Source organism: Equus asinus, chromosome 23, assembly GCF_041296235.1.
Source record: "Equus asinus isolate D_3611 breed Donkey chromosome 23, EquAss-T2T_v2, whole genome shotgun sequence".
Lineage (NCBI taxonomy): Eukaryota > Metazoa > Chordata > Mammalia > Perissodactyla > Equidae > Equus > Equus asinus.
In genome coordinates this window covers 38,778,506-38,805,550 of record NC_091812.1, presented here as the reverse complement: position 1 = coordinate 38,805,550, position 27,045 = coordinate 38,778,506, and the positions used below count along the sequence as shown (strand labels likewise).

At 41.8% G+C, this 27,045-nt stretch overlaps 1 protein-coding gene across 5 annotated transcripts in view; it reads left to right on the top strand.

Annotated features, from left to right (window-relative positions):
* Positions 1–22,120, top strand: part of SPATA6L (spermatogenesis associated 6 like) — a 43,739-nt gene extending 21,619 nt beyond the window's left edge. For 2 of the 5 annotated variants that reach the window (XM_044756778.2, XM_014860717.3), the window contains 8 exons: positions 3,325–3,402; positions 6,092–6,331; positions 8,661–8,763; positions 11,519–11,553; positions 12,295–12,491; positions 15,591–15,684; positions 16,686–16,788; positions 20,915–22,120. In XM_044756778.2, the coding sequence (XP_044612713.1) occupies positions 3,325–3,402; positions 6,092–6,331; positions 8,661–8,763; positions 11,519–11,553; positions 12,295–12,491; positions 15,591–15,684; positions 16,686–16,775 (837 nt within the window). In that variant the 3' untranslated portion in view covers positions 16,776–16,788; positions 20,915–22,120. The remainder of the gene's footprint in view (positions 1–3,324; positions 3,403–6,091; positions 6,332–8,660; positions 8,764–11,518; positions 11,554–12,294; positions 12,492–15,590; positions 15,685–16,685; positions 16,789–20,914) is intronic. The other 3 variants (XM_070495686.1, XM_014860715.3, XM_070495688.1) reach the window with 3 other exon arrangements.
* The last annotated feature ends 4,925 nt before the right edge of the window (positions 22,121–27,045 follow it).

The window sequence follows — 27,045 nt, the reverse complement described above, 5'->3', positions numbered from 1 at the left end:
TGTCTCTAAGTCATTTCAAGGAATGGAGGTCATATAGGCCAACAAGAATGTGTTAACAGGGGATGCATTCCTTACTGGTAGGGGACCCTCCTCCTCTCCAGGCAAAGTGAATCAGGTATTTGAAGATCTGTTAGGCAGCTGCATGCATAGTGGTTAAGTGTGGACTCAGATTGTCTGGGTTCAGTTCCAGTTTTGTCACTCAGTGACTGTGTGACTTTGGGTGAATTACAGTTATGCGCTACATAGTGACGTTTTGGTCAACGATGACTGCATATACGAAGGTGGTCCCATAAAATTAGTACCATATAGCCTAGGCGTGTAGTAGGCTATACCATCTAGGTTTGTGTAAGTACACTGTACGATGTTTACACAATGACGAAATCACCTAATAACGCATTTCTCAGAACACATGCCCGTCATTAAGTGAACATGGCTGTACTGTCATTTAAGGGTTAATACTGTCTCCCTATGAGGCAATGAGAAGACTGCACAAATCTGTGGCTTCCCAGATGACTTGTTCAGGCTCAGGCATCTGGGCCACGGAGGACCTGGGGCTTGGCATACATGTGAGGTCTTGTGATTCTGCCAGTGGTGCTGTGGACCCTGGAACTCCCGCTACCGTCTTCCTCATGTGGGTAATCTTGATAACCAGAGGTGAGGCTGTGCTGGTCATGTCATTGTACGTTCTTTATCAAATGCCCTTCTGGATTATCTGATTCTGTGCAGCAACTGGGCTTTTGTGTTTATAAGCCACAAATCTTGAGTCACCAGTCCAGGCGTAGCACTCCTATGGGCATATTGTACATTCTAGAGACAAAAAAAAAAAACCAAAACAAGAAGTAGCTTGTGTCTGTAAAGACTTGTTCTGTAGACAAGATGAATGCACAGGGATGAATGTGCATAGGAATGAATGAATGCACAGGAAACAAACTAACGAGTTGATCCACAGGGATCCCTGGATAGGTAGCATGGGGTACTAGAAAGAAGTTGGGCTTCGCTGTCCAAGAGAGTTTCAAATCTTGGCTCTTATCGATTCCCGCTGTGTAACATTGGACAGACTATTTAGCCTCTCTGAGCCTGTTCCCTCACATGTAAAATGGGGATATAGTTGTCTCCTACACAGGTTGTGTGAGGATGAAATGAGATCACACGTGTGAAAGCCCCTGCCAGGACCAGCCACATGTAGTTGACATGCAGCACATGTCAGTTTCCTTTCCCTTTGGGCTTCAGCTGATGCAAATCCTTCTTGGAAGTACTCAGAGTATGTCATATACATGAATATGAACTGTTAGAGGCTGGAGGGAGACGTCACTGTGGGCATGCCTGGAGGAGTTAGGGTGAGGCCAGGCTTTGAGAGACAGATAGGATTTGGATGGGAAAAGACGAAGGGGAAGGCGCCTCTAGGACGAGGAATACCTGGCTCGGGGGTGTTCTCTGGGGGAGAGGAGAGCAGAGGGTCATGCTCAGAGGGGCTGCAGGTGAGTGGATGGGGTCAGTTGGAGACAGATCCAGGTCCTGTCCTTGTTTTGCCATTTACAAGCCATGTGACCTTGGGAAAACTGCTTTATATCTTTCTAAGCCTCAGGCTTTTTTAGAAAAATAATTGTATTTTTGAAACGACCATACAGTAAAATTGACCTTTTTTCAATGCACAGTTCTGTGAATTTTAACACATGTATAGATTTGTGAAACCACCACCATGATCAGGATATAGAACAGTTCCATCACCCCTAAATCTCCCTCATGTTATCCCTTTGTTGGCACATCTTGCCCCTCACCCCGAACTACTAGTCTGTCGTCCATCACTATAGTTCTGTCTATTTGAGACTCTCACATAAATGGAATCATACAGTGTGTAACCTTTTGAGACCGGCTTCTTTCACTCAGAACGATGCCTCTGGGATTCATCCTTGTAGTTGTGTGTATCAGTAGTTTGTTCCTTGTTATTAATGAGTAGATTCCATTATATGGATACACCGCAATTTATCTACTCACCCATGAAGAACATTTGGGTTGATTCCGGTTTTGGTCCATTTCTCAGTTTTATTATTTCTAAAATGGGTTGATGATGATAATTGTACCCTCCTCATAGGATTATGAGAATTAAGTAGGATAGGAGAGATTATATATATGTATCTCCTATCCTACACATATATATCAATCACAATATTTTAGTGTGCTACTGAGCAAAGATAGAAGTACCAATCAATGAAACAAAATGAAGAGTTGGGAAATAGATCTAATGAGCATAAATATTTGGTATAAGAGATAAAGCAAGTTTTTCAAAGCAAGTAGATAGGGAAGAAGAACCTCTATCCATCCCACCCCCTACATAATCTCATTCACTTCCATGGTCCAATATTTTCAGTGGAGTAGCTAACCATAAGGACACTGGAGCTAGAATGTGTGGGTTCATTGACCAGCTCTGCCATTACTGGCTGGAAAGTTACTTAGGTCCTCTGTGTCTTAATTTACTCATCTACAAAGCAGAGGTGCTATTTGGGCCTACCTCATGGGGTTGTTGTGAGGATTACACGAGTTAATATATGCGAAGCACTTAGGTCAGGGCCTAGCATGTAATACATATTACATAAGTGTTTAGTTGTGCTTATTATGCATGTATTATATGTTATTATTCCAGCTTTATTGGTGTATAATTGACAAATAAAAATTGTATACATTTAAGCTATACAACTTGATGTTTTGATATACATATACATTGTGAAATAATTGCCACAATCAAGCTAATGAACACATCCATCACTTAATATTGTTACTAGTTACCATTTTCTTTTCTTTTTTGTGGTGAGAACATTTAATATCTACCTTGTTAGAAAATTTCAAAAATACAGTATAGTATTGTTAACTATAGTCACATTGCTGCACATTAGATCTCCAGAACTTATTCATCTTGCATAACTGAACATCTGTACCCTTTGACCAGCATCTCCTCATTTCCCCCATCCTCCAGCCCCTGACAACGATTTCTGCTCTCTGCTTCTGTGAGTTTGACTATTTTAGATTCCACATATAAGTGAGACATGCAGTATTTGTCTTTCTGCGTCTGGCTTATTTCACTTAGCATAATGTCCTCCAGGTTCTTATATGTTGTCTCAAATGGCGAGATTTCCATCCTTTTTAAGGCTGAATAATATTCCATTGTATATATATTTGTTATGTATATGTTTTAGATAATGCATGTGGATTATGCCAAACACACAAAAGAGCAATTAAGTTCTTGTGTGATTTCAGGTTAGGATGGGATGGGCAAAGAACCTGTTTCCAATAATTTTATTTCCTTCTTTTATGCTGTTTTATTTTTAGGGCATTGCTCCCAAAATAGAGTTTTCTACAAGGACAGCCATCAGAGAATGTGTGTTTCTGCATAGAAACAGATGTCTGGTAAGTATAATGAAGAAGCTAGTGATAGAAATGTCTGGAATTTTCTCTACAAATTTAAAGAATTTCAGCTTAAACTTGGCTTACCAAGTTTAGATACAACTGGATGAATAGAAACCTGGAGACTTATTGCTAGGTTTGAATTTCTATATTCAAACTATTTGTTCAGCCTATCACGTTAGAGTGTGTTTGGCACATATTCATTATGATATAGTTGGTGGAATAGAGTGATACAAAAGCTAAAATCACCAGTTTGACATAAGTAGGCTAGTTAGCTTTTTCGTTGTTGTTCCTTGACTGTACTCTTGATCTTATGGGCAGTAGTGTTTCCTTCTTTCTTTTGCTGAGGCTGAAGCTCAGAGTTGTGTTTGTAGGCCATCTTGGGTAATCACGAAGGGTCTTGGGCACTCTTGTTCAGCTCCAATTGCCTCTTTACCCTGATTTCTTTCTATGTTTCTTTTACCTTATTGTACGTAATTTTGTAACCACTTAAAATCCTTTCTAGAACAAAATAGAGAATGAATGTAATTTGTAAAGCTTCTTCAAATACTTGTCATCTCGATTCTCACCTGGTGTCCTGGAAATACCTTGAAAATGTGGGCTGTGGGTTAAGGGGTACAGAATGCGAAGGGTCACTAATCTGTGCAAATCCACCAATCCTCTCGGCATCAGAACGCATATAATGGGAGACCAATGATTACTTTTAAGGAAGGCATTATCTGCTTTTAGTTTTTCCTATTTTACCCACTATTTCCTCCAATCTGTTTGATATATGTGCATAGTAATTTTTCAGCTTATCATTCTTTCTCTTCCACTCCACCATTTTAATCTTGTTTTAACCTCTTAATATGTCTTCCTCTAAGTGTTAATTTTTTTTAAAGTAATAGCTTTTACTGTTTTTTCTTATAACAAAGGTATTCCATTAATTTTAGAAAATTAGAAAATACAGACAAGCAAAAAGGACAAAATAAAAATGAAAATTTGGGGCCAGCCCAGTGGTGCAGTGGTTAAGTTCGCACGTTCCGCTTCTCAGCAGCCCAGGGTTTGCCGGTTCGGATCCTGGGTGTGGACATGACACCGCTTGGCAAGCCATGCTGTGGTAGGCGACCCACATATAAAGTAGAGGAAGATGGGCATGGGTGTTAGCTCAGGGCCAGTCTTCCTCAGCAAAAAGAGGAGGATTGGCAGCAGTTAGCTCAGGGCTAATCTTCCTCAAAAAATAAAATAAAAATTATCTGTCATTCTTACTATCTAGAGATGAGCATGACTAGTGTTTTTGAGGATATTTTTCTGTACACACACATACTTTTCTAATTTTAAAATATTGGGATCATACTATACTGTGTATTATTTTGTACGTTCCTTTTTCACTTACTGTATCATGAACATGTTCCTGTGTCCTTAAATATTCTTAGGCCCAGGCAGTTTTTCATAGCTTGATGTATTCCATCATACAGAAGTATCATAATTTCTTTGGCCAATCATTTTCCTATTATTGGGTACTAAACTGATATATCAGTCAAAGTCCAGTCAGGAAAACAAACCACAGCTATTATTTTAACAGAAAGATTAATGTTTAAAAAAAAAGGCTAGGCTGGGGTTAGAAGACTGAAAGGAAAGGAGAACACTAATGTGATGGAGGTAGTAATTGCAGGAAGCAGCTTTCACGCCTGGGTCTGCGGGAGCAAAGGGGAGAGGTTGGGTCATCAACAGCATAGAATTTGAGGACTAGACCCCATGGAAACGGGACCCAGATCTCTGCGGAGGGGCTGCTTCCTCAGAATCCAGAGGCGACAAGCTGGGACTTAGACATCTAAGGAGGGACACTGCTCATTGCTGGTGACTCTGGAGCTTGGAGGAAGGATCCTATGGGGCTAGACTCAAATCTCTGAGCATGGGGCTCTGGCCAGCTGGTGCTGGTTTGTCCGAGTGGGGCACAGTGAGGCTAGTTCTGGGATTATGGTGGGAAGAAACTATAAACTGGAACAATTTGCTGCTGCCAAGATGCGGAATGGTTGATAGGGTGATGCTGACAGGAATAGAATGCAAAACTGGAAGCCTCCGGTACCGCCTTCCTCCTCCAGTCTGCAGTCTCCCTCTAGTGCCTTCTAGCGGTGGAGCCTGCAGAACGGCTGGAAAAGCGGAAAGGGGGTTTGCGGAGTGCCAGCCCCGGTATCATGAAGCTCAGTGTAGAAAGGTGGGTTTGGAGCTGAGAGGAAATTGCTTACTCACCAATATAGTTGGTTTCTAAGTTTTTACTGTTATGAGAATTTTTGTAGCTATACACATAGCCATAATTAATTTCTTATATTAAATTTCTTGAAGTAAAATTACTGGACCCCAGTGTATGCCAAATTCTCTCTCTCACTCTGTCTCTATTTATATCTATTGATCGCCTGTCTATGACAAGGCTTGTCAGATACTTTCCAACTTTCTTCTAATACCAATAAATCTCACTGTGATTAGTTGAAATATATTATACTAGCAAGTTATAAATACTAGTGACGCTAATTTGAACTGAAGATAAATTAGAGAAATGCCCTCCCTTAAATTCATGTTTTATAAATCTCTGTTCACTCTTCTACCTTAGTTAAACAAAGCTCAATTAAATATGGTTATATTCTAATTGAATTTTCTTCTTTTTTTCTTCCTTTTTGTTTTTCAAAATATTGTTCCTGTTTTTTGGTTTTAGGAAGAAAAATATAAGTCACGAAGGTCTTTATCTAATTCATGGAGACCACCGCTCCCCTTGGATGATATAAAGGTGGAGGCAAAGGAGGGCAATCTCGACAAACCGCCTCGAGGCATGCAATCCCGGGCGTCCTCTCCGTATGCCACCCGGCGTTTCTGCCAGGATCAGCCAGCTCAACTGAACTTTGGAAATGATTTCAAAATCTCTAGACAAAGCAAACCTCCATTTGTGGTTAGACATGTGAGCCAAAAATTATTTTTCAGAGTCCTTTGGAATGGTGAGGGTGTGACTGAGTGTGGAATATGGGAAGACTGGGCCATAAAAACAAATGGGTAATATTAAATAAAGAGGGAATTCAGCTTGAATAATAACGATGATTAAATTATGTTCATTTCCTAGACTCATAGTTAGGAAACTCCTATAAAGATATCTTTTACAGAGGACTTGCTCAGTATATGTCAGCCATCCCTATTTTTAATTTTTGAAAATTATTAATAGAGTGTAATGTCTACGTATGATAACCTGCCATTATCCAGAAGAATCAGCGAACTGACAAGGGTAGGAGATGTGTAACAAAGGCTGGCATATACTCTGTACCAATCTAAAACTAAAGCTTCATCAGTTTTAAAGAAAACTGCTTGAGTTTTCTTAATGAGTTTGTTACTCAGTGGCTAATACTTTAAAGAGCAGAAAAAATGTGCTACAGGAAGAAGCAATGATGTGCCATCCTCAAAGCCCTTAATTAAAGTTATCTTAGATTTAGCCCTTAGGAAGCAGTGGGCAAATTTAATCACACTGGTTCTCCTAGTCTTGTTAAATTTTTTTGACTACTATAAAAGGAATGGAAAATATAGAAAAGTTCAAGAAAAACATTACCCATGGGCTCACCAGCATGATAAAATCATTGTTTTATTTAATTTGATGAACTTTTTCCACCTTTTTTTCTAAATTATACTGTATATACAGATTAGTTTCTTGATATTTACAGTGAATATTACCTTAAAAGCCTTTGCTATATTATTTCGTGTTCTTCATGAACAACGTTCCATCTTCTAGTTCATGACTTATTCTCCAGAATGTTAACTGTTAATATTATTGCCAAGTTGATAATTTAACTCAAAGTCACTAGTGATGATGTTTGTGTATTAGACACAAGAAATGAAGCAAAGTGCTGTTAAGATGACCATATGTAGAGTTGGTTTGTGGGTAGAAAAGAGACATTTGGTTAGAAACTACAGAATAGCTGTTTTCTTCATGGTGACCTGGGTAAAAATGTGGCAAAAATCTAGCAGCCAATTAGTAAACATGGCTTCATAAAATATTGTTGAATTGAGTATATTGGACAGTCTGATTTATTCTATGTGATATAAATTTTTGTAAAATATAACTGTAGCCTATGCTATTATGGGCTAAATAACCTTAAAATCTTGGTGGATTTCTTAGGGAATTAAAACTTGCTTGATGTATCTATAGATCTATCTATCTATCTAGATAGATAGATCTATATATATCTATGTATAATTATTTTGGTGAGGAAGATTGTCCCTGAGCTAACATCTGTGCCAGTCTTCCTCTATTTTGTATGTGGGATGCTGCCACAGCATGGCTTGATGAGCGTGTGTGTAGGTCCACACCTAGGATCCAAACCTGAGAACTCTGGGCTACTGAAGCGGATTGTGCGAACTTAACCACTACGCCACTGGTCTGGCCCCAAAACTTGCTTATATTTTTGTTCAGCAAATTCTCATACAGCTTTTACTGTGTGCCAAGCTATTTTCTAAGTGTTTTATACATATTAACTCTTCTATTTAGCCAGATTTCCTGATGATATCTGTTTTCTTTAAGTAGAAGCATTAAAACTTAGAGAATCTGATGTTGTCAAGGACTGTAAATTCTAATGAATATGTTTCTTGAGGTAGAATGAAAAGTAACATTATAACATGTCTTCTTGAAATTAAAAAACTGCAGAAATAAACAAGATTAAAAAAATCCAGCAACTCTATGTCATAGATATTCTGGAAGAGTCCCTATTTCAAGTCTTTTGACCTGTTTGCAGATCATGTTGTCCAATTTAGGAAAATATGGTCACCTTAATAATACAGTCACCGCTATTCTTTTTTTCAAGGATATGGACACTCAGACTGGAAGGGAATGTGGAAGGCTGAAAAGTCACCTTGTGATAATCCCTTGTCTTCAGAGAGGACCCCACCTAGGCCAGCATGGCTCAGGCTGTTTAGAAACATGAAACTCTGTCCTCTTGTAAAGATTGTGAAATAAACTTCACTTGCTCTTTTCTGGGCTCAATCCTTACGAGTGGTTAGAATATAATTTGTGTTATGTTCTTTATGCTAAAATTTAGTCCATATCTTCATGTTCTAGCCTCGATGAAGATAGGGACAGACAGGTTCCCCTATTGGGGACAACACTGTGGAGACTGATTTAATTTGTTCTCAGCTTTTGCTTATCTCACCTGCGTCACCTCTAGTTGAGGGAGAGAAGGGCATTTCAGGTAAGGAGGAAATGGTAATACAAGCCACAGTGGATTCAAGTCTTCTTTCTTTACTTTCAGGTGGACAGCGCAAAGCCCTTTGGTGAGGATGTTTCAGAGCATCATTCTCGGAAGTCTAGAAGAAAGTCTAAGTTTTCAAACTTTCCGTTTCCAATGAGAAGAGGTACTCGAGTTTTTTGTTACTTCTGTGCATTTCCCTTTGGGGACAACCGTATCCTATTTCTAAACCTTCTTTCATTCTGAGGAATCACAGTTTATTTTGGAAACTCGGAGCCTAATTTCAGGTGCCCTCCAGCTGTGGAGTTTCCAGGGCAGGAGTTCCCATGAGCAGAGTCAGCCGAGAAGTTCCTGAGTCCCCTAGCTACTGAAGGAGACTGCTCTGAGTAGTGTGATCACCCACCATGTCCTGATGGTAGTTGCTCCCTGGCTGGGTTGGAAAACTAGGGAGCAGCTTGTCCTGGCGTGAACTCCTTGCAAAGGCACCATTGATAGCTAATAAATAAGACTTGCCCTTTCTCTGATGGGAAAGAGCAGGGGAATGGTGGAGAGGAGGAGACAGAACATTTGCTTGCAAGGTTCCATGTCAGTGAGGAGGGGAGCCACTCTCTCTGAAGCAGTTAGGTTAAGGCAGGGGATCTCAAATGTTTAGGTGTCAGGATCTTTTTGCATCCTTAAATACTATGGAGGACCCAAAAGAGCTCTTTTTATGTGGATGGTATCTATTAATGTTTAGTGTATTAGAAATTAAAACTGAGAAATCTGTAAAATACAAGAATACACAAGCACACATTCCATTATCCATCAGAGTGGTGATGTGATGACATGTTATGTAACTCTTTGAAAACCCCATTGTAAAGTGTGAGAGAATGAGAGTGAAAAGGCAACTCATGCCTTAGTATTATTAGGAGAATAGTTTTGACCTTCCATATCTCCTGAAAGGTCTTGGGGACCCCTGGGGAGGTCCCCGGACCACACATTGAGAGTCACTGGGTTAAGGCATCCCTTGGAGGCCTTTACCTTATGATTGAAATATGTGAACCATGTCAATGCTGAAGGTCGTGGCAGTGAAGTTCAACCATTCTTGAACTTAATAAAAATTCTTAGGCTAGAAAGGGATGGTGGTGGCCCATTCTCTTGAATGGGGCTGGTGGGACTGGACCTTACCATCCTTGACAACAGAGTTCCCTATTGTAGGGTTAAAGGTTTATACTTTTAAGGGGCTGCACGTCTCTTATGGTAACTCAATCCAATGTTCTTGGATCATGGTGACTGTTCGACAGTAGCAAACCAAGGACAGAGTACAGAGTTTGAAGTAGAAAGTGCTTCATCACCTCTGACATTTAATTTAAGTCTTTTGGTTTGGAAATCACCCGTGTAGCTTATAAAAGCAGCACTGTCTTCTCTATTACTGTGAAATCAAGCAACAGCAAATGTCCTTTCCTGGGGAGGACAAGTTGGGTTTAATGCTGGCTCAGTAGCGATGGGACTCATACATCACATTGGTCTCGGCCTTTGTCTTTTTTAATCCTGGCAGGTGGAGAATTAAGGTTCCAGAGAGGTTACAGAGTATGTCCAGGTCACACACCAAGTTTTGCACATACGTACATTTAGAGAAGACGTTCAGACCTCTGGGCTCAGATCCTTGGAATCCCTGTAGCTTCCAAGCCACACCTTTGCTTAGGTCACCTGTTAGCTCATTCATCCAGGCCTAAGGTAGAATAAAGCAGTGCTTCTCAAATTTGAATGTGCATTTGAATCACCTGGGGATCTTGTTAAAGTACAGATTCAGATCCAGTAGGGCTGGGGTGGGGCTTAGGCTCCTTCTTTCCCAACAAGCTTCCAGGTGATACAGATGCTGCTGGTCCAAAGGCTGCACTTTTGAGAAGCAAGGGAACAAAGGCAAGTCTCCTGTGAAAAGGAGTGCTCAAAACCAGTGGCCAGGGGGCTCTGAGGCCACAGGGCAGGTTTGTGGCTATAGCTGAAAAGGGCCTTAGCATGGCCCATTGCTTGCTCAGCTGGGAGAAGAGAGCTTCTGGGACAAGATGGATACACACATACGCACATGCCCAGAAGATATGACAATTACCAGGCTTTAAAATCCTTTTTCATATCTTCCTTCTTCCTGCCAGTGGCACAGGGGAATCAGCAGTCTGGGAAAAGCCCCTTGTCACCGCTTAAGCGCGGTCACACCGGGAGAAGCCATGGTGGCCTTAGCATAGCCTTGCAAATACTCATTTCAAAAGCATTTTTTTCTCAACCTGGAAAAATCCAATTTGATCTTGGTTTTGTTTATGTGTCTTTATCACTTCATTTCCTAGTCATTCTTACCATTCTCTGGCATTAGTTCTACTTGCTTATTACGGTTACTCATGGTAATTGTAATGATTTACATTTTTTGCTGCGTTATGTTTCTCTAAGCTCTTATGTATTCATTGTGTCAATATAACATTTGTGCCTACCTTGGACAAGTATACTCAAGAGTTCCTACATAAATAGGATTCCATGAAATCTAAATATAAAGGAAATGGCAGAAGAGGCAGAGTAGATGAATTTTATAGTAGAGCCACATGGCTTTCTTTTAGGCTCTAGGCACCTGGGCATATATGAGTTTTCCAGGCTGCGTAAGGGTTACTGAACTTACTGCTTCACTTTAGACTCTTTTATCCTTCCCATATCCATATGTGCTGTCATTAATAATATAACCTCATTGTTGCCTCAAGAGGACAGAAAAACTCAGAATTGCTGTGACTCAAGGGAGACTTAAAAGTGATAGTATAATTTACAAAGGAGCATTTAAGTTCTTTAATAGTTCATTCATCGTATGATATTTCTGTACTGCTGTGGAATAAGTGTAACAGCAGTTTTAGGGATAACTGGTAATACTGAGTCATTGAAACACCTGTTCCTCTTTCTTCTAGCTTCTTCTTTTGACAGCCTTGCAGCTAACATAAAGGTAATTTTAGAAGTAGCATTTGTAAAATGATTTATTTCTAGCTGTCTAATGTCAGTTATTGTGCTTTCTCCAGTGAGTGGTGGACAGTATCTTTCTAGCTAGTGCTGCTTATGGAATTGCTATAGTTTAACTAGAGCGTAAGAGGTGCCTAGGTCTGCTGTATGCTTTGCTTTGCTTTAGTTGGTTTGTTCCCCTCATATAAGCTCTTTTCATTTGTAGGACGAATCACCAGTGGGGATGTATGTAGGCCCAATCTCTACTGTATCAGTAGGGATTTTCGTTGCTTTTTCTCTAATGAATACCTTTATACTTAGAGGTGGTAAATCACTTGTTCTTGAAGTTTGATTGGCTTGTCAAAATGAAGGTACAAACTTCTGTGTTACAACTTGGGACTAGATGTATGCAAAGAAAATGGAGTATTATCCTATGCTTGTTAAGCCATAGCATTTAAATATTTTGTTAAAAGTTCTCTCTCTCAAACCCAATAATCCTAATCCTCACAAATCAAAGTTAAGAGCCTAAGTTGTTTGGGCTTGTTAATACATGTCGAATGTGCAGAATTTTGGTTATCTTTCCTTGACCTTGTCTCTAGTCTTCTCTACTCCTGCCCCTTGCTCACTGCAGGAGATCCCTGGGGCAGGGAGACTGTCATTTTGTCCCCAGTTCTCTTCCTTGTCCTACCTGACCCCCACCAAACAGAAACAAAACGACAACTAAAGAATCATGTACATTGTCACTCAGGTTGTCAAAGAGCCAGATGAACGGATTGTTTTAAGGAATGAGTCACCATCACCCTTAGATTCGAGTAAGTTTGGAAAGCCCTCGCCCAGTTACAGTGACCAAGGGGATGCCGATTGCCGTCGGGAAACTTCATTTGCCGCCTCCCAGCACTGCAGGTCTCCCAGCCCTCTTCTGGATCAGCCCCTTCTCCGAGAAAGGTCAGCGGCAAGCACCATCTCTTTGCTCCAAGGGTGTGTTGTGGTCTGGCAGGAGTAAAGCTGGGTCACTTCATCAGTTTGCTTCTTTAGGACACCTTGATATGAAAAATTGGGGAAGATTACTTCTCCAAAGTAAGAGTTGAGCCTTTTCCCTTGCTTCTGGAAAGCCTATCTCAGGATGTTTGTTGGAAATGGGACACATAGCTAACTTGACGAAGATACTATTTATCCACTTTTATGTGTCATAAACTTAAAAACTCAAGCTTTTGATTTCTCAGGTATAAAATTGCTCACTATAGAAAGTTTAGAAATTAAGAAATCCAAAAAGGAGTGAAAAAAAGTCACCCGTTGTCCTCTTACCCAAAGACAAATGTTATTAACATGTGGGTATATTTCTAGACATGGTTTGTTTATATTATTGTCATAAATTAAAAAAACCCCATGATTGCACATGTCTGGTGGGTAAGTCAGAGATGGAGAGCAGTAAGCTCTGTTTTCCAAACTGCACTCTCTAGTAAGGTGGCCAGGCATCCGGTTTGCCTGGGACTGTCCCGGTTTTAACCCTGACAGTGCTGCATTCTGGGAAACTCTTTAGTCCCAGGAAAACCAGGATAGTTGGTCACCTTAACTCCAGGGAGGTGGCACTGAAGATAATATTTTTAAGATAGCTGTTTCTTTTTTAAAGGTGGTTTGTTTGTTTTGATTTTTTTTTGGTAAGGAAGATTGGCCCTGAGCTAACATCTATTGCCAGCCTTCCTTTTTTTTTTTACCTCCTCCCCAAAGCCCTAGTTTATAGTTGTATATCCTAGTTGTAAGGTCTTCTAGTTCTTCTACGTGGGATGCCACCTCAGCATGGTGATGCGCGATGGTGTGTAGGTCCACACCCAGGATCCGAACTAGTGAACGCTGGGCTGCTGAAGCAGAGCATGTGAACTTAACTATCTGGGCCGGCCCCTAAGACAGTTGTTTTGAATGAAAGCTATCCCTTCATATCCTTGGGGAAGAATCCATTCTTCATTGCCTTCAGCATGAGCACGGAGGCAGCCCCTGGAACACTAGGTGCCACCAGCACTTTGCCCCCACATTTCTTTTCACATCAGACACTGGGACCAGTCTCCCTGTGCCCGGATCACTGGGGTGCATGAAAAACACCTTTTTTTTTTTTTAAAGATTTTTTTTTTTTTTCCTTTTTCTTCTCAAAGCACCCCGGTACATAGTTGTGTATTCTTCATTGTGGGTTCCTCTAGTTGTGGCATGTGGGACGCTGCCTCAGCGTGGTCTGACGAGCAGTGCCATGTCCGCGCCCAGGATTCAAACCGACGAAACACTGGGCTGCCTGCAGCGGAGCGCGCAAACTTAACCACTCGGCCACGGGGCCAGCCCCTGAAAAACACCTTTTGAGTTTCTGCTAGCTTAGTATGGAAATCGGCCAGGGCCGAGGTTGCAGGGATGAGTTGGGAGACAAATTTGGGAGTGAGTCCGCCCAATGTTCTAATGGGGGAAGTGGAGAATCCTTTTAAAAGGGTGAGAAATGGTAGTCCCAAAAGAGGGAGGAACTCTCCCGAGCCTCTTCCCTACCTCCACCATCTGGAGATGGTGAAGGCTGTAATGAGGGCACAGTCTGCTCCTGTCTGTTGACTCATCATTCTCAAAGATCTTCAAATGTAGTATTGACTGTGTATGATAGTAATGGTAACAAATGTAGGAATCGTTTTGGCACTGGTTACTCAAGACCTATGAAAAAGCATTTACAGTGTCCAGCTGGTGGCTATTTTTAAATGCTAACTATTTATAGCTTTCAAAATATTTCTATTCCTTCCTCTTAAAAATTCTTAGAGGAGTATAGAAGTGACATGCCTGTCTTTTCTTAAACATGGCCGTGCTTTGGGTGATGCTTTCATTTGCTTTGAGTTGTTTTCCTGGGTTGGTAATGGATTTGTGTAGATCCACTCAGGCTCTTGGTCTTGTCTCCCTGGAAACCAGTGGGACATGCTTGTTATGAGAGAGCTGGATAGGTGGCCTGGATGTGGGTCCTAAACCAAGCAGAGAGGCACCCACACAGGGGCTCATTAGTGTGGTGGCTAGACTAACAACTGGATTGATTCCCTTAATGTTCCTGTCATTTCCAATGTTTATTGTACACTAACTAAAGAGAATGATTTTATCCAAATTCCTAAAATTCCTTAGGTGTTTCAATATCTGTGCTTTTCATGACCAAAATGCTAATTCTGCCTCAGAATTTAGGATTTGGTACCCACTCTCCTCCCTAAAATGAATGAATGAATGAATAGATGGATGAATTTAATCATTCAGGAAATATTCAATTCCTGCTAGGCCCTGGGATGAGCTATGGACCAAAGTATCTCAGTCCCAATTTCAGTCTAGGAGTAGAGACAGATATTAACCAAGTAATGACAGAATATCCACTGGGGGGAGTTCTGTGAATGAGGGGTGAGTGGACTCCAAGTGCACATAACAGGAAGCTGCATTCCTCGACAGGAGGGTGTTCAGGAAAGACTTTCCTGAGAGATGAAGAATTGAACTGAGCTCTGAAGGGTGGGTGGGAGTTAACACCAGTGGGGATGAGGATGGGGGTTGCAGCGTTCCAGGCAGAGGGAGCAGTGCTGCGAATGCCCATGAAAGGGAGAAAACGCTTCATGTTGAGGAACTGAAAGACACTGCAGGACCTGTGGTTAAGCTTGGGACTGGCTGGCCTAAAGTAATGAGATATAAAATAAAATTCTTAATTAGGATTAAATTTTGAATTAAAATTTTTGGGATAAAATTTTTAAATGTTAAAGCAGGATTTATTCTTTGGAGAAATATCTGAAATACACAGTAAAGTACACAGAAGAAAAGAATCACTCACAGCCACACACCCAAACACAAACCATTCTTAACAGCTTAGCTGTTTTTATTCCTCAATGTTTTTCCTATGCATAGGCTCATTGACATTGAAACCACACTATGTATACTGTTTTGCATGTTGCTGTTTTTTTCTTGCTATTAAATTATAAATATCAACCCATACTGTTATGTACTCTAAATATGCTTTTTAGTAGCTGCGTAATACTCCACCCTGTTTACTCTGTTGTGCAGGTTCCATCCTAGTTCTCAGTCTACGTGGAAGAAGATCCATGAAAGGGTATGCAGTCTTCTGACATCCCACAGAGCTCAGCAGCACCTAGACAAGGTTAGGACTTCTGATAACATTAGATCTTTGCTGATAAAATAATATGGGAACTGGGACTTCCAGTCTAGTGAGGGAGACAGACATTAATCAAGTAACCACAGAAATAAAGGTAAAATTGTGATGCTTACCAAGGAGGGTACATGGTGTCCTTTGAGTGTATGAAAGTGGGTATTTGACTTGGTTGGGAGTCAGGGCAAGCTTCCCTGAGAAAGAGACAATGGAACCTGACAATGAGAGATGAGTAGCAGCTAATTGGGAGCACAGCATGATCAAGTAGAGGTCCTGCAGCAGGAGGGGATGTGGTCCTTCAAAAGACTGAGAGAAGACAGTCTAACTGGCCTGTAGCACATTCCCTTCCACTGCTCACAGGAGTCCCAAGCCAGGGACGAGTCCAGCAAAATGTGTGTGGTCTGCGTAAGGTCACAACATGGAAGGATGTTTTTCTAAAAGTTAATAAGGTGTTTTGGCTGTTTAACTTTTATGGGGGTGGGGAGTGTTTCTGATCCATAGACAGATAGACCCAGGACTTTGTCTGCTGCAGTGTACCGACAGCTAAGTGACCTGTCACCATTTCAGAAGAATTCGAATGAAAGCTTAACATGCCCCCAGGGATTGGATTTAACCATACCATGTAGTTGAATTGGTCATCTTGACTTATTTAAATGCTGACATATCCTAGATTTATAGGATGACACTTATAAATGAATATTGACTACTCTACCATGAGGGCAGTGAATTACTTTACTTCCTCTCAGAAAAACAATTGGCTTTGCTTTTTAATTCCTAATTTTTTCAAGTAGGGGACTCCCTTTAAAATGAAGAAAAAAAGAAAGAAAAAGAAAGAGGGAGGGGTATGTATGTACACACATATATAGTGAACCCAACATATATAGCATATATGGGATTCACAGACCTCTTAAATGCAAAATTACACATCTGGATAGCATTGATCTATATTACATTACGAGTAATGCAATTGCTGGATTTGTTTTTTATTGTAGGAAGATTCTTTCTCTAAAGTAAATTGTATCCTTGAAAGACCCAGCTACCATCTGAAGAAATACCCAGTGCATGAAAAGAGATATTTTTGAGCTGCTGTCTTATGTAAGTAAGCAGCTTAAGTGCTGCTTGATTTACTAAAGCAATTTCAATTTCCCACTGTCAATGTGAAGTACCTAGAAAATGGGGTGGACAGGAGACGTGGAGGAGGTCTAAGAACCACGTTCTTCCTTCACTCAGTGTAGTAACCATAGCACATATGTGCACCTGCCAGGAATCCTGCCTCCTCTTGTACTCCTCTCTCTCTCTCTCTCTCTCTCACTCTCTCTCTCTCTCACTCCTAATCTAATGGCCCCCCTTTCAGCTCCTTGAATACACGCTCTTTCCTGCTGTGGGGACTTGGCATGTGTTGCTCTCTGTCTGGAATACTTCCTGACTCTGCTTAGCCACTTCTGTTTATCCTTCCGGTCTCATCACTTTCCATGACCCTCCCTCCCTCTCTGAGGTATATTTTTTAGCACCTTGCACTTTTTTTTCATAAAGTATGACACAGTTGATGTTATATTTTTATATGGGTTGACTGTTTAAAATCTGCCCCCTCTACTTGAATGAAACCTTCACGAGGTCAGGGACTCTGTCTGTCCTGTCCCCTATTTTCTAGCCAGCATTTAGTGCACTACGATGGAATGCCATTTAGCTTACATGAACTCGGCCTCGCATCCTAGGTTTGTGCCCTGAATAAGATGCTAACTTCCCCCCAGCACCCTGCCGCTCTCCTTGCATCCGATGACCCTCCACTGTGGTTGGTGCTCAGGAAATACTGTTTGTGAGTGAATGTTGACTGAGGTAACGAGGCAAATCTAGAATTCAGATATGTGACAAGTATTTGACAATATTGTGGGGTATCATCATTTCTCAGGTATTCTCTTCTTTTTCCTTCCTAGCTCAGGCCCAGAATAATAGTAGCTGTTCCTTGCTAAGTGCTTCTTGAGTGTCAGGGAACTGGTCCAAATACTTCACTTGCGTTAAATAAGTTAATATTTAATTCTCACAACAACGCTATGAAGTTAATACTATCATTAGTTCCATTTTACAGACAGGGAAACTGAGGCACAGGGAGGCTAGGGGCCTTGCTCAAGGTGACGTGGCTAGTAAATGGCACAGCTCGGAATATGAATGTGAGTAGTCTGGCTTCAGCGACCATACTTTTAGCCATTACATTCTGTTGCTTCTTCAAACCTAGAATATGTGACAGAAGAACCCTGGAGAGAAAGACAGAGCAGAGCCCATTGGAACCCAAGCAGACTTTGTGGACATTGTCCTAGAACGTCTCCCACAAGGATCCTATGGTGTTGTATTGTGTAGTTCCCCATTCTAGCAACATCAAAATAATTATGAGTCTTTTTAAACAATAAAAGAGTGTGGGATTGACATGCTAGGTTTTCACTGTAGTTAGGCTCCTGAAAGTCTGGTTCGAAGGTCATTTATGCCTTAGGGCACAAATCACCTTGCCCCAGGGCTGGCCAGGACTGCCCGCCTTGTCTTCAGCACACAGGAATGTGGAGGGCAGCTCAGTAATTGCCCATTTGCTGGCTTCTACCATAGAATGTTCTCCTTGGTAGATTAAAGGATGGATTCTGGACCACTTAATCTCCAGTTGCCAAAACAGTCATCTAGGCATTTATTAGGTGGTTATACGAACGTAGCCCACATAATTACCACTTAGGGAGTATGGCCCATGTGATTACCAAATGCCAAACTGCACTGAATTTCAACAAGGGGAACATCAAGTTACATAAAGCCCTGAACCAGCTGACATGTGGACACTGATGTGAGGGGATAGAGAGGAAGGAAAAAAAATTAGTAAATTCTATCTTAGAAAATAGATTTTCTACATAACACGAGTTCCCAGCCAATGGTTTGGAATATACTCGCAGGCCTTGTCTGAAAGCTCTCCACACTCTCCTCCCCCTACCTCCACTTCTTGGGTTTTGGATTCCTGGTGAGGCTGGGGCCTGGAGGGCTGTGTTAGTGACGGTTTTTAAGGTTGTAGAAAACCCAAGGTGACTTTGGCTCGCCTTAAGCAAACAGAGCATTTATTAGAAAGATGCTGAGTATCTCACTGAATCCAGGGAAGATCAAACAAGCAAGGTCAGGTGACTCAAGCGAGTCAGCCAGAATCACCCTGTGGCCAGGAAGACAGGCCCGAGGGGAGCGTTCAGCAGAGGACCTGGTTGGTCTCCACTACCTATCCCCTTCCCTGCTTTTTTCGAGGACTTTCTCCTGCTGCAGCACCAATTCTCGTCCCTTCCCTTCTCCACTGCTGCTCTTTTACTGTCTATCAGCTTTCCTCTCCCGATTTCCTAGTGATCTGCTGATTTGGGGGAAATGAAAAAGTAGATTCTTACCACAAAAAGGTCAGGAATTTTTGGACCATAAACAATGAGTCCAATTGTCTGACCAAGGAATGGGTGGAAGAAATGGGCAGAAGGGGTTGGAATACGTCTATTTCTCCTTATTCAGGATGATTTGGGACTTGGTTCTTTTGACATAAAACAGATTATCCTTTGTACACTTTAAGATGGTGAATTTTATGTTATGTGAATTTTACTGCAAAAAAACTCCCATAATCACTGCCCCTCCCCCCGCAGATTATCCCTAGTTCTCCTGGAAGGCGTGATTGCCTCTGTGTCATGGCCCTTCCCAAGTGCGTGAGCTGATTGCCCATGTCTGGTATGTGCTCACTGAGATTTCACGTTCACAGATGGGCGTACAAGGCCTTTCTCTGTGAAACCTCCTGGTCCCTCAGGCAGAGCCAGGCCCTCTGCCCTCTGTTCTTCCTCATGCTCCACTTAGTACTCCTTTCCCTAAGTCTTGTATTATAGTTATTTTTCCTTATGAAAACCCTCCCAAGAAGAGGACAGAGGACTGGAAGGGAAGTTTCTGTGAAGGGAGGGGAGACTGACCAAATGGCGCCAACTCTGGCCCACTGAGTTCCCCATCCCTGTGCGCAGCTCCCTGTGATCCCAGCTTCCACTGCAGTGGCTGGGCTTCAGTGGGAGCTGGTCTACTTGTAATGTTCCCAACCAGAGGGTGGGCAAGGAACTCAGGCCTGGATTTCCTCAGACACAGACAAGAATTATAGCACACAACTTTTCTAAAATTAAAGAATAGCAAAAAGGAAGTAACCCAAGAAAAGAAAAAAATGAAGGACAAAAATTAATTGAAGTGCTGGTTTCTGATTCTGTCATAGCTCATTAGGCCTCCGTCTCCTACAACAGTGGCTGGTATGCCTTCCAACCTCCCCTGTCTCTGCTGGGCACGCAAGAGCCATTTGACTTCCTCCCACAGGGGCCCCTTCATTTCCATTACAACTGAAGCAAAAAGCAAACCAGCACACAGATTCTAATGTCCAACCTTGAGGGCTCTCCCTGTCTGATTTGGTCACCAGCTTCTGAGGGATTTGGCATTTGGTGGCCTGCAGAGATTGATGCAATGGATAATGACACACCTCCCTTCATCCCAGGAGCTCCTGATTCTTTCAGAATCCAACAGACCACACAGGCAGTGAGCATGTACCCAAATCACAAGGCAGATTCCTGGGTCAGCAGTCCTCAATGAGCATTCGAATCCCCTGGGGTGGGGGGTGAAAAATACTGATGCCCAGACCCCACTCCAGACCAATTTAGTTGGAATCTCTGCGGGTGGCATCAGTATTTTTATAAAAGTTCTTCAGGAGATTCTAATGCACATTTAGGACTGAGAATCTCTGCAGTAGGCTATGAGTGCCTTGAGGATGGGGGACTTGTAACACCCCCCAATTCTGTATTGACTCTCGCCATGCTCAAAAATAATTTTTGCATAGAATGGAATTGATTGGGGCACATTTAACAGTTCAGCTCAGTAACACCTAGCAGTTTCTACACATTTACTATGTGCCAAGGACTGTACTAACTCCTTACAATAACACTCAGAGGTGGATACTCTGCTTATTATCATCCTGGTATTACACAAAGAGGTCAGGTAACTTGCCCAAGGTCACATGGCTGCTTTGTCGTGCTCACCTAATGTTGCTTCATTGCACTGGGAATGCAGAAGGGGCTCAGAAACCCTGGGGTCCCAAGGTACAGCTACATGCCAAGATGAGAACAGAGTAAACTCTTCTCCTTGTGTCGACTGGTGCTCTTTTTCTCAGTACCACGTGTAGTATATGAAGTTTCACATTTCACAGGGTAAACTGAATGGAAGCTGGAGGAGCATCATGAAGAACTCCCTCATCGAGTCAACTGACACATCCTTAGAGAGAAGGACAACAATTTTTATGTGTAATGAGTCACCGGGTATCTAATCCCCTTTAAATAAAACCCTGTACCTCAGTCTTTTGTATTCAGGTAAGAGTCATTGATTAAAGCGTTTGCTGCTTGGGGCTCATATTTTCTTGTCAAGCTGGAAAATTTGTGTTCTGGTTTGTTTGTGTGTTTGTTTTGAACTTGAAATAGAAAATACCAATAGTTGAGTGGTAGATGCTTTTTCATTTGGAAGCCACTTAGAATTCTAATGAAAATATCAAGATGGCTTTTCAAGTGTTCCTCATTTTGGGCAGTGGATGTGTTCTTGAAAAGTTCTTTTTTCTCCTCCCTCCCCTCCCCCTCCCCCCTCAATCTCTCTTTCTTTCTAAATCAATTTACATTTTACATGATCTAGAGGAAGCTGCTATTTAGAGGAATAACCCGGTAAATCCTTCGCGAAAAGACTGTCAACGTGATTTTCTTTTTTTGGTAAATCTATTTTCTGTTATTTGTTTGTTTTTTAGTGTTAGACTTGATTTACATGAAGTCCACTGAAAATCTAGAAAGACAGTATAACATCTGGAGAATTCAGATCTTGCTCTAAAGGTTCAATTTCTATGATGCGTTTGTAGGAGGAGGCTGATTTCTTTGGACTGTAGTTTAAACTCCTCCTTGTGTCACCTAGCCCTCCTTTTTTTCCTTTTTATTTAGAATTTATAAATTCTTAATAAATTTATATGAGGAACAAAACCTTCCTCAAATATTTCTCTGAAAGAACTGTTTTAAGTAAATAGGCTCTTCGAATATGGCTGTTGAAAACTGGATTTAAAATTAGTTAGAAGGGTGCTTTTATGAAATGTTTACACAGCTTGAGGGAGCATGAAGAGGATGGGGATGGCAGGAAGGGGGACCGGGGGCACGTCAATCTTTGTGGGTGCGGACCAGGGAAGAGCAGCCTGAGAATGGAAACCTTCATCTTTCCTTCATACGGTAACCTGAGCGCTTTCCTCTACACACCCTAACACCCTTTTAGTTTTTACAAGATTCAGTGAGAGTCAGGTTTTCTTTTCTCATTATGACCACAGGAATTCGTTCATTAGGCAAATTAGGAAAATGAAATTAAAAATTAAAGGAGAAAAAAACTCTCCAAAAACAAAAACAGTAAAACAAAACTCATTTATCCTTTTCTCAGAATTTCAGCCAAATAAAGGTATCTATTACAGAAAGCTTTCCATTTTTGGAAAACAGACAACATGCTTAAATTACAACTGCTCATATGTTCTCGATATGTCTGAAACTATAGTTGTCAATTTGTTATTTTGACGTCTAAGTAGTCATCAAAAATAAAAAATACTGTGTTACGTTAAGACTGTGGTACAATTCTCAGAAAGGGGCCACTTACAACAAGGTATACAAGCAGCTGAAGGAAATCATTTCTACTGAGTTGGTATCCCATGTAAGTTATTGTTCAAATATACACTGTTACATTCACTGTTCGGTTTTTTTGAAATGGTTTGAGCATCTTAATTCAGTTTAGGGATAAGATCTGAAATGCCCATTCTTATTTAAAGCCTTTTTTTCTTTCTGCTTTTTCTCCCCCAATCCCCCCAGTACATAGTTGTATATTTTAGTTGTGGGTCCTTCTAGTTGTGGTAAAGCCTTTTTTTTCCCCACAAATTAATCTACCTTTTTCTCACTTTCTGATCTGCTAACTCTGTTGCTTAAATTATTCCTATTTTACCTTTTTATTGCTCAAGGAATTATTTCAGTTTTGAGGAATCATATTGGATCCAGGATTGCAGTTGAGGTATTTTGCTTTGGGAGTATATAATAATGTGAATAATTTTGTGACATACTGGGGTTTGGATTACTTTGGGGAGATGTGTCATTAAACATAATAAAGATTCCCACCTGTCTGGTGTCAGTTTGTTATTCCTTTCTTGGCTTTCATAGTTGCAGATCTGTCAGATCTGGACCATATTTTGCAAGCATGTTTCACAGGGTCTGGGTTTGCAGAGGCTCCTGGGAAAATCTCCTTTGTGGAGCCTGGGCCCTCCAAGCAAAAGCCACCATACAATGAGACCATTTCTCTATGGTCACCTGACTGACCCAAAGTCAGCTGAAGCCTAAAGACCCTGAAGTTAAATAAAATTTAAAAAATGAGAGTGTTTGTGATATGTTTAACATAAAAGAAGGTGGTTTATTTTAAATGTGTAATTGGAGAGGATTTATGGGTTATGTGTGCAAGTTCAGCCTAGCCTCCGAATGACTGGCCACTCTTTTTTTTTTTTTTGGTGTGGAAGAGTGGCCCTGAGCTAACATCTGTGGCCAATCCTCCCCTTTTTGGTTGAGAATGATTGTCCCTGAGCCAACATCCATGCGAATCTTCCTCTATTTTCTATGTGGGATGCTACCACAGCATGGCTTGATGAGTGATGTGTAGGTCCGCCCCTAAGATCTGAACGTGTGAACCCTGGGCCGCCAAAGTGGAGTGTACCAACATAACCGCTATGCCACTGGGCCAGCCCCCCGGCCAGTCTTAATAATAGTCATGACTCTATTCGATGAGTTCCGTTAAAGGAGCCTTCTGGCCTCTCTGAGGGCAGCCCAAGGGAAAGACATGCCCTCTGGTTCATGTGTGACCAGTGAATCTACTAGCACCACCTGATGGGACTGCTGTCCTTCTCTAAGTAGGGGACCCATTCCAGCAGTCCCTGGGGATGTGCAGGTCTTGGAGGAAGCCCCTCCTCTCTTCCCATGTAACGGGAACCCCGTTGACAATGAGAAGAGCTGCAGTCCTCCAGCAACTTGAGTCTGCTCCCTACGGCTCCTCCACTCAGATCTAGGGACCGCAGTAGTGGCTTTGTTTGGAGGAAAGAGCCTGTGCTTAGTTTCATCTTCAGAACTAGAAAATTCGACAAAAACAGTCATGCCTCGGACAAGAGCTTTTCCCTGGTGCAAATGGGTCCTTTTTAGGATGGCTGGGTTGTCGGGACTTCTTCCGCAGAGTGAGGAGGTCCTAGTCTGAAATTTTCCCCTCAGGATAGTATATCTTTTAGCGTGATCCTCCAGCACCCTTGTAAGTATGTATTTTTCTTTCCTTTTTATCTTTATTTTAAAAGTACTATGTACCCCATAGTGTGATATCAACCCTTCTCATCTCCCCATAAGAATCACCTGCTGGGGCTCATTTGCACTCGCTGGCTCTGTGGTGGCCATAGCTTTGCCTCCTCTCTAAGACCATGTGGGCCAATAGGAGAGAGAGAATGCAACATGACGTATGGCTGGGTTTGCTCTGTATGTGTGGGAGGGTCACACGGCGGAGAGGACTAATTTTCATCTCAACACCAGGAACTCTGAGATGGCAGCACCGAGGGCCATCATGGCCTGCCCCAGAAATGGCAAAGGGAATTTGGGGGCTGCTAGGCTGCTGAGTCACCAGGATTAGGACTGTAAAATGAAGAGGGAGAAGAGAGACCTCTGGCCAGGCAGAGAATTTGCTCTAAGGTAAGAGAGTTGAAATACCCAATGGTGGGTGTGGGGCCTTTGGTTTGTGATCGGCCGGGGATGCTTTTGAACCAGACAAGGTATGTTGCTGCTTGTCCTGCTTAGCCCGAGTGGGTGTGGAAGGGTGATTTATTCCAGTTTCTTCCACAGAGGAGGACAGGACAGGACAATGTTGAGGGGCTTTGGAGACCTACGGTCTTTTAAAGACCTCACCATCTAACCTTGGGAGACCTGGAATCCCAGTAAAGAAATGGAGTGGAGGTTTTTTCATTCTTCCTGCCCCCTCTCTTTCAATCATTTTCTTCATTCCTGTGTTTAGTGCCTCAGTTTCCCAGGCACTGTATCGAGTGCTTCTCAAGGGCATGAGCATGCAGGTGTTAGGGCTGATGGCTCTGCAGTGAGGGCACCTAGATTTGAATCCTGGTTCTGCCATTTCCTGGCTGAGTGAGTTGGGGGGATAACAACCTATTGGTGCCTCAGTGTCTTTCTGTATAAAATGAGGCAATAATAGTATCTACTTCATAATGTTGTCCTAAGTAGATGAGTTAACACATTTAAAGCACATTGAGTCAGTGGCTGGCATAAAATAAGCACTCAGTAAGTGTTAGCTGTTATTATTCTCATCTCACTTAATTATTTGAGGAAAGCTTTTTTTTCGCTAAGGACACCAAGGCTCAGAGAAGTTAATGAGTGTCAGAGCCAATTTCCAAACACTGGTCTTCTTGTCTCAAACCTCATGTTATTTCTTCCACTTTCTGCCACTTGGTTGTCACCTGATTGTCCCTGAGGCTGGTGCATGCTGGATAATACAACCCAAGGGGTTTAAAAAAATGAACTCAGAGCATTTCAGTAGAGTGACAGGGCAACTAAGTTCTCTTGACAGAAGTTGGAACAAGGTTAACCACTTTTTGTTTAGGCCAACAAGAGATGCTTTCTGCTCGTACTTCCTGTCATTGGAATATCATGTTTGTGAATAGCATTTTTCAGAAGCTGCTCCCCCATCCCAAAGTAAATATGTCTGTTCCTTTTCTTCTAGGAACTGAAACTCATTCAAATTGGTATCTTGAACTGATCATACCTGTTTTAGTGGGATGATTTCCAGGAACAAACTGTATGTAATAGGTGTCATTGTTGGAAGCGCTGGGTTCATGGTGAGAACTTGTTCTCATGAAAGCACATTTGTCACTGCATAAGGGAAGTTCAACCCAGGCAAATGTTGACATCCTTTGTTCATTGAGACATCCAGTCTCTCAGCCCTCACAATTAACCAAATTGATTCCACAGCCTTGCATGGAGTCACTCAACTTGTATTTTTTAAGCTTCTACTCTGTGCTCAGTATTGTGCTGGGCCCTGTTGGTAGGGGACAAGTCATGCTATGTAGTCTAAGATTACAAGCTGTGCCTGGAGTTTCCAGACTTCCTAGGGCAATGAGATGTTTCAAGCGTGCCTATCAAAACGTGTTGCAAACTCAAATGCCCTCAGGACCAGGCAGGCTTGGTGACTGTCAGAAGCAGTGGGGTTTGAAATAATGGTGAGTGATGGGCACTGGGGTGAAATGGAGAGTGTAATTCCTCCCCCTTGCCTTCCGCAAGATGTTCAGATTCTTCAAATTCAAATCTAAAACAACAAAAGTCTCTATGACCACATAAAGCTGAAGCTGGATCTTGTTCACAGCCACCAGTTTGGGCTCTTATTTAATGGTATGAAATGATATTCATATGAAATGATATTGATTTGATATTGATAAAGATAGTGAAGTTTGTGGAACTCAATTTCATTATGTTATAATCAAGTCTCATGTTGATTAACTTAGTAATATAAGGCAATATCTGATTAATTACCAAGGTGCTATTACTTCTCTAGGTTCCACGAAGTAAGAAATATGGAGTCTTGGGGCTAAGGGCCAAGAATTGAGTTTTGACATTAAGGAATAGGAAGACCAAGTGGAGAAGAGGTTTGGGAGAAGTGAGGAAATTAGAGTCTAATGAAGGATATGTGTATGGAGAAGAAGGGGATACCCACTAGGGATATCTTCTGAAGTGTCTTACATATTAGGTTGGTCTTTTAGACTTTGTGCTGTAGACAATAAGAAGCCATTAGAGTTTTGGGATGGGAAAGCAGACTATTAATCTGATGATCTTGTTCAGGGTGCTTTGGGAGTGGGTAGAGGCTGGCGGCAGGGAGACTATGACAAAGCCATTGAAGAAGTCTGGAAATTAGGGTAATAGAGCCTGGACAGAGTGAGAGGGTCATAGAGGATAAAGGGGCTCATTAGATATCATGGGTGGGATGAAATCACCAGGCAACTTATTTGAATGGTGCTTTAATGGCGTGTGTGCGGGGAGGAGGAGTCTGCCTCCATTAAGGAAGAAACAGTTAAGTCAGCTGGGCTGGGCTGAGTTGCAAAGCGAAGGCGAACTATTTAATCGTCAGGAATGAACTATTGACTGAGGGAATAATTACTCCAGAGATTTAAGGACACAGTGTCCTTCATTTTGTAGATTTGCATTTTTCATGACATGAGGCAAGATGAACTCAGGACTAAGAGAACAAAATAGGAGGCCA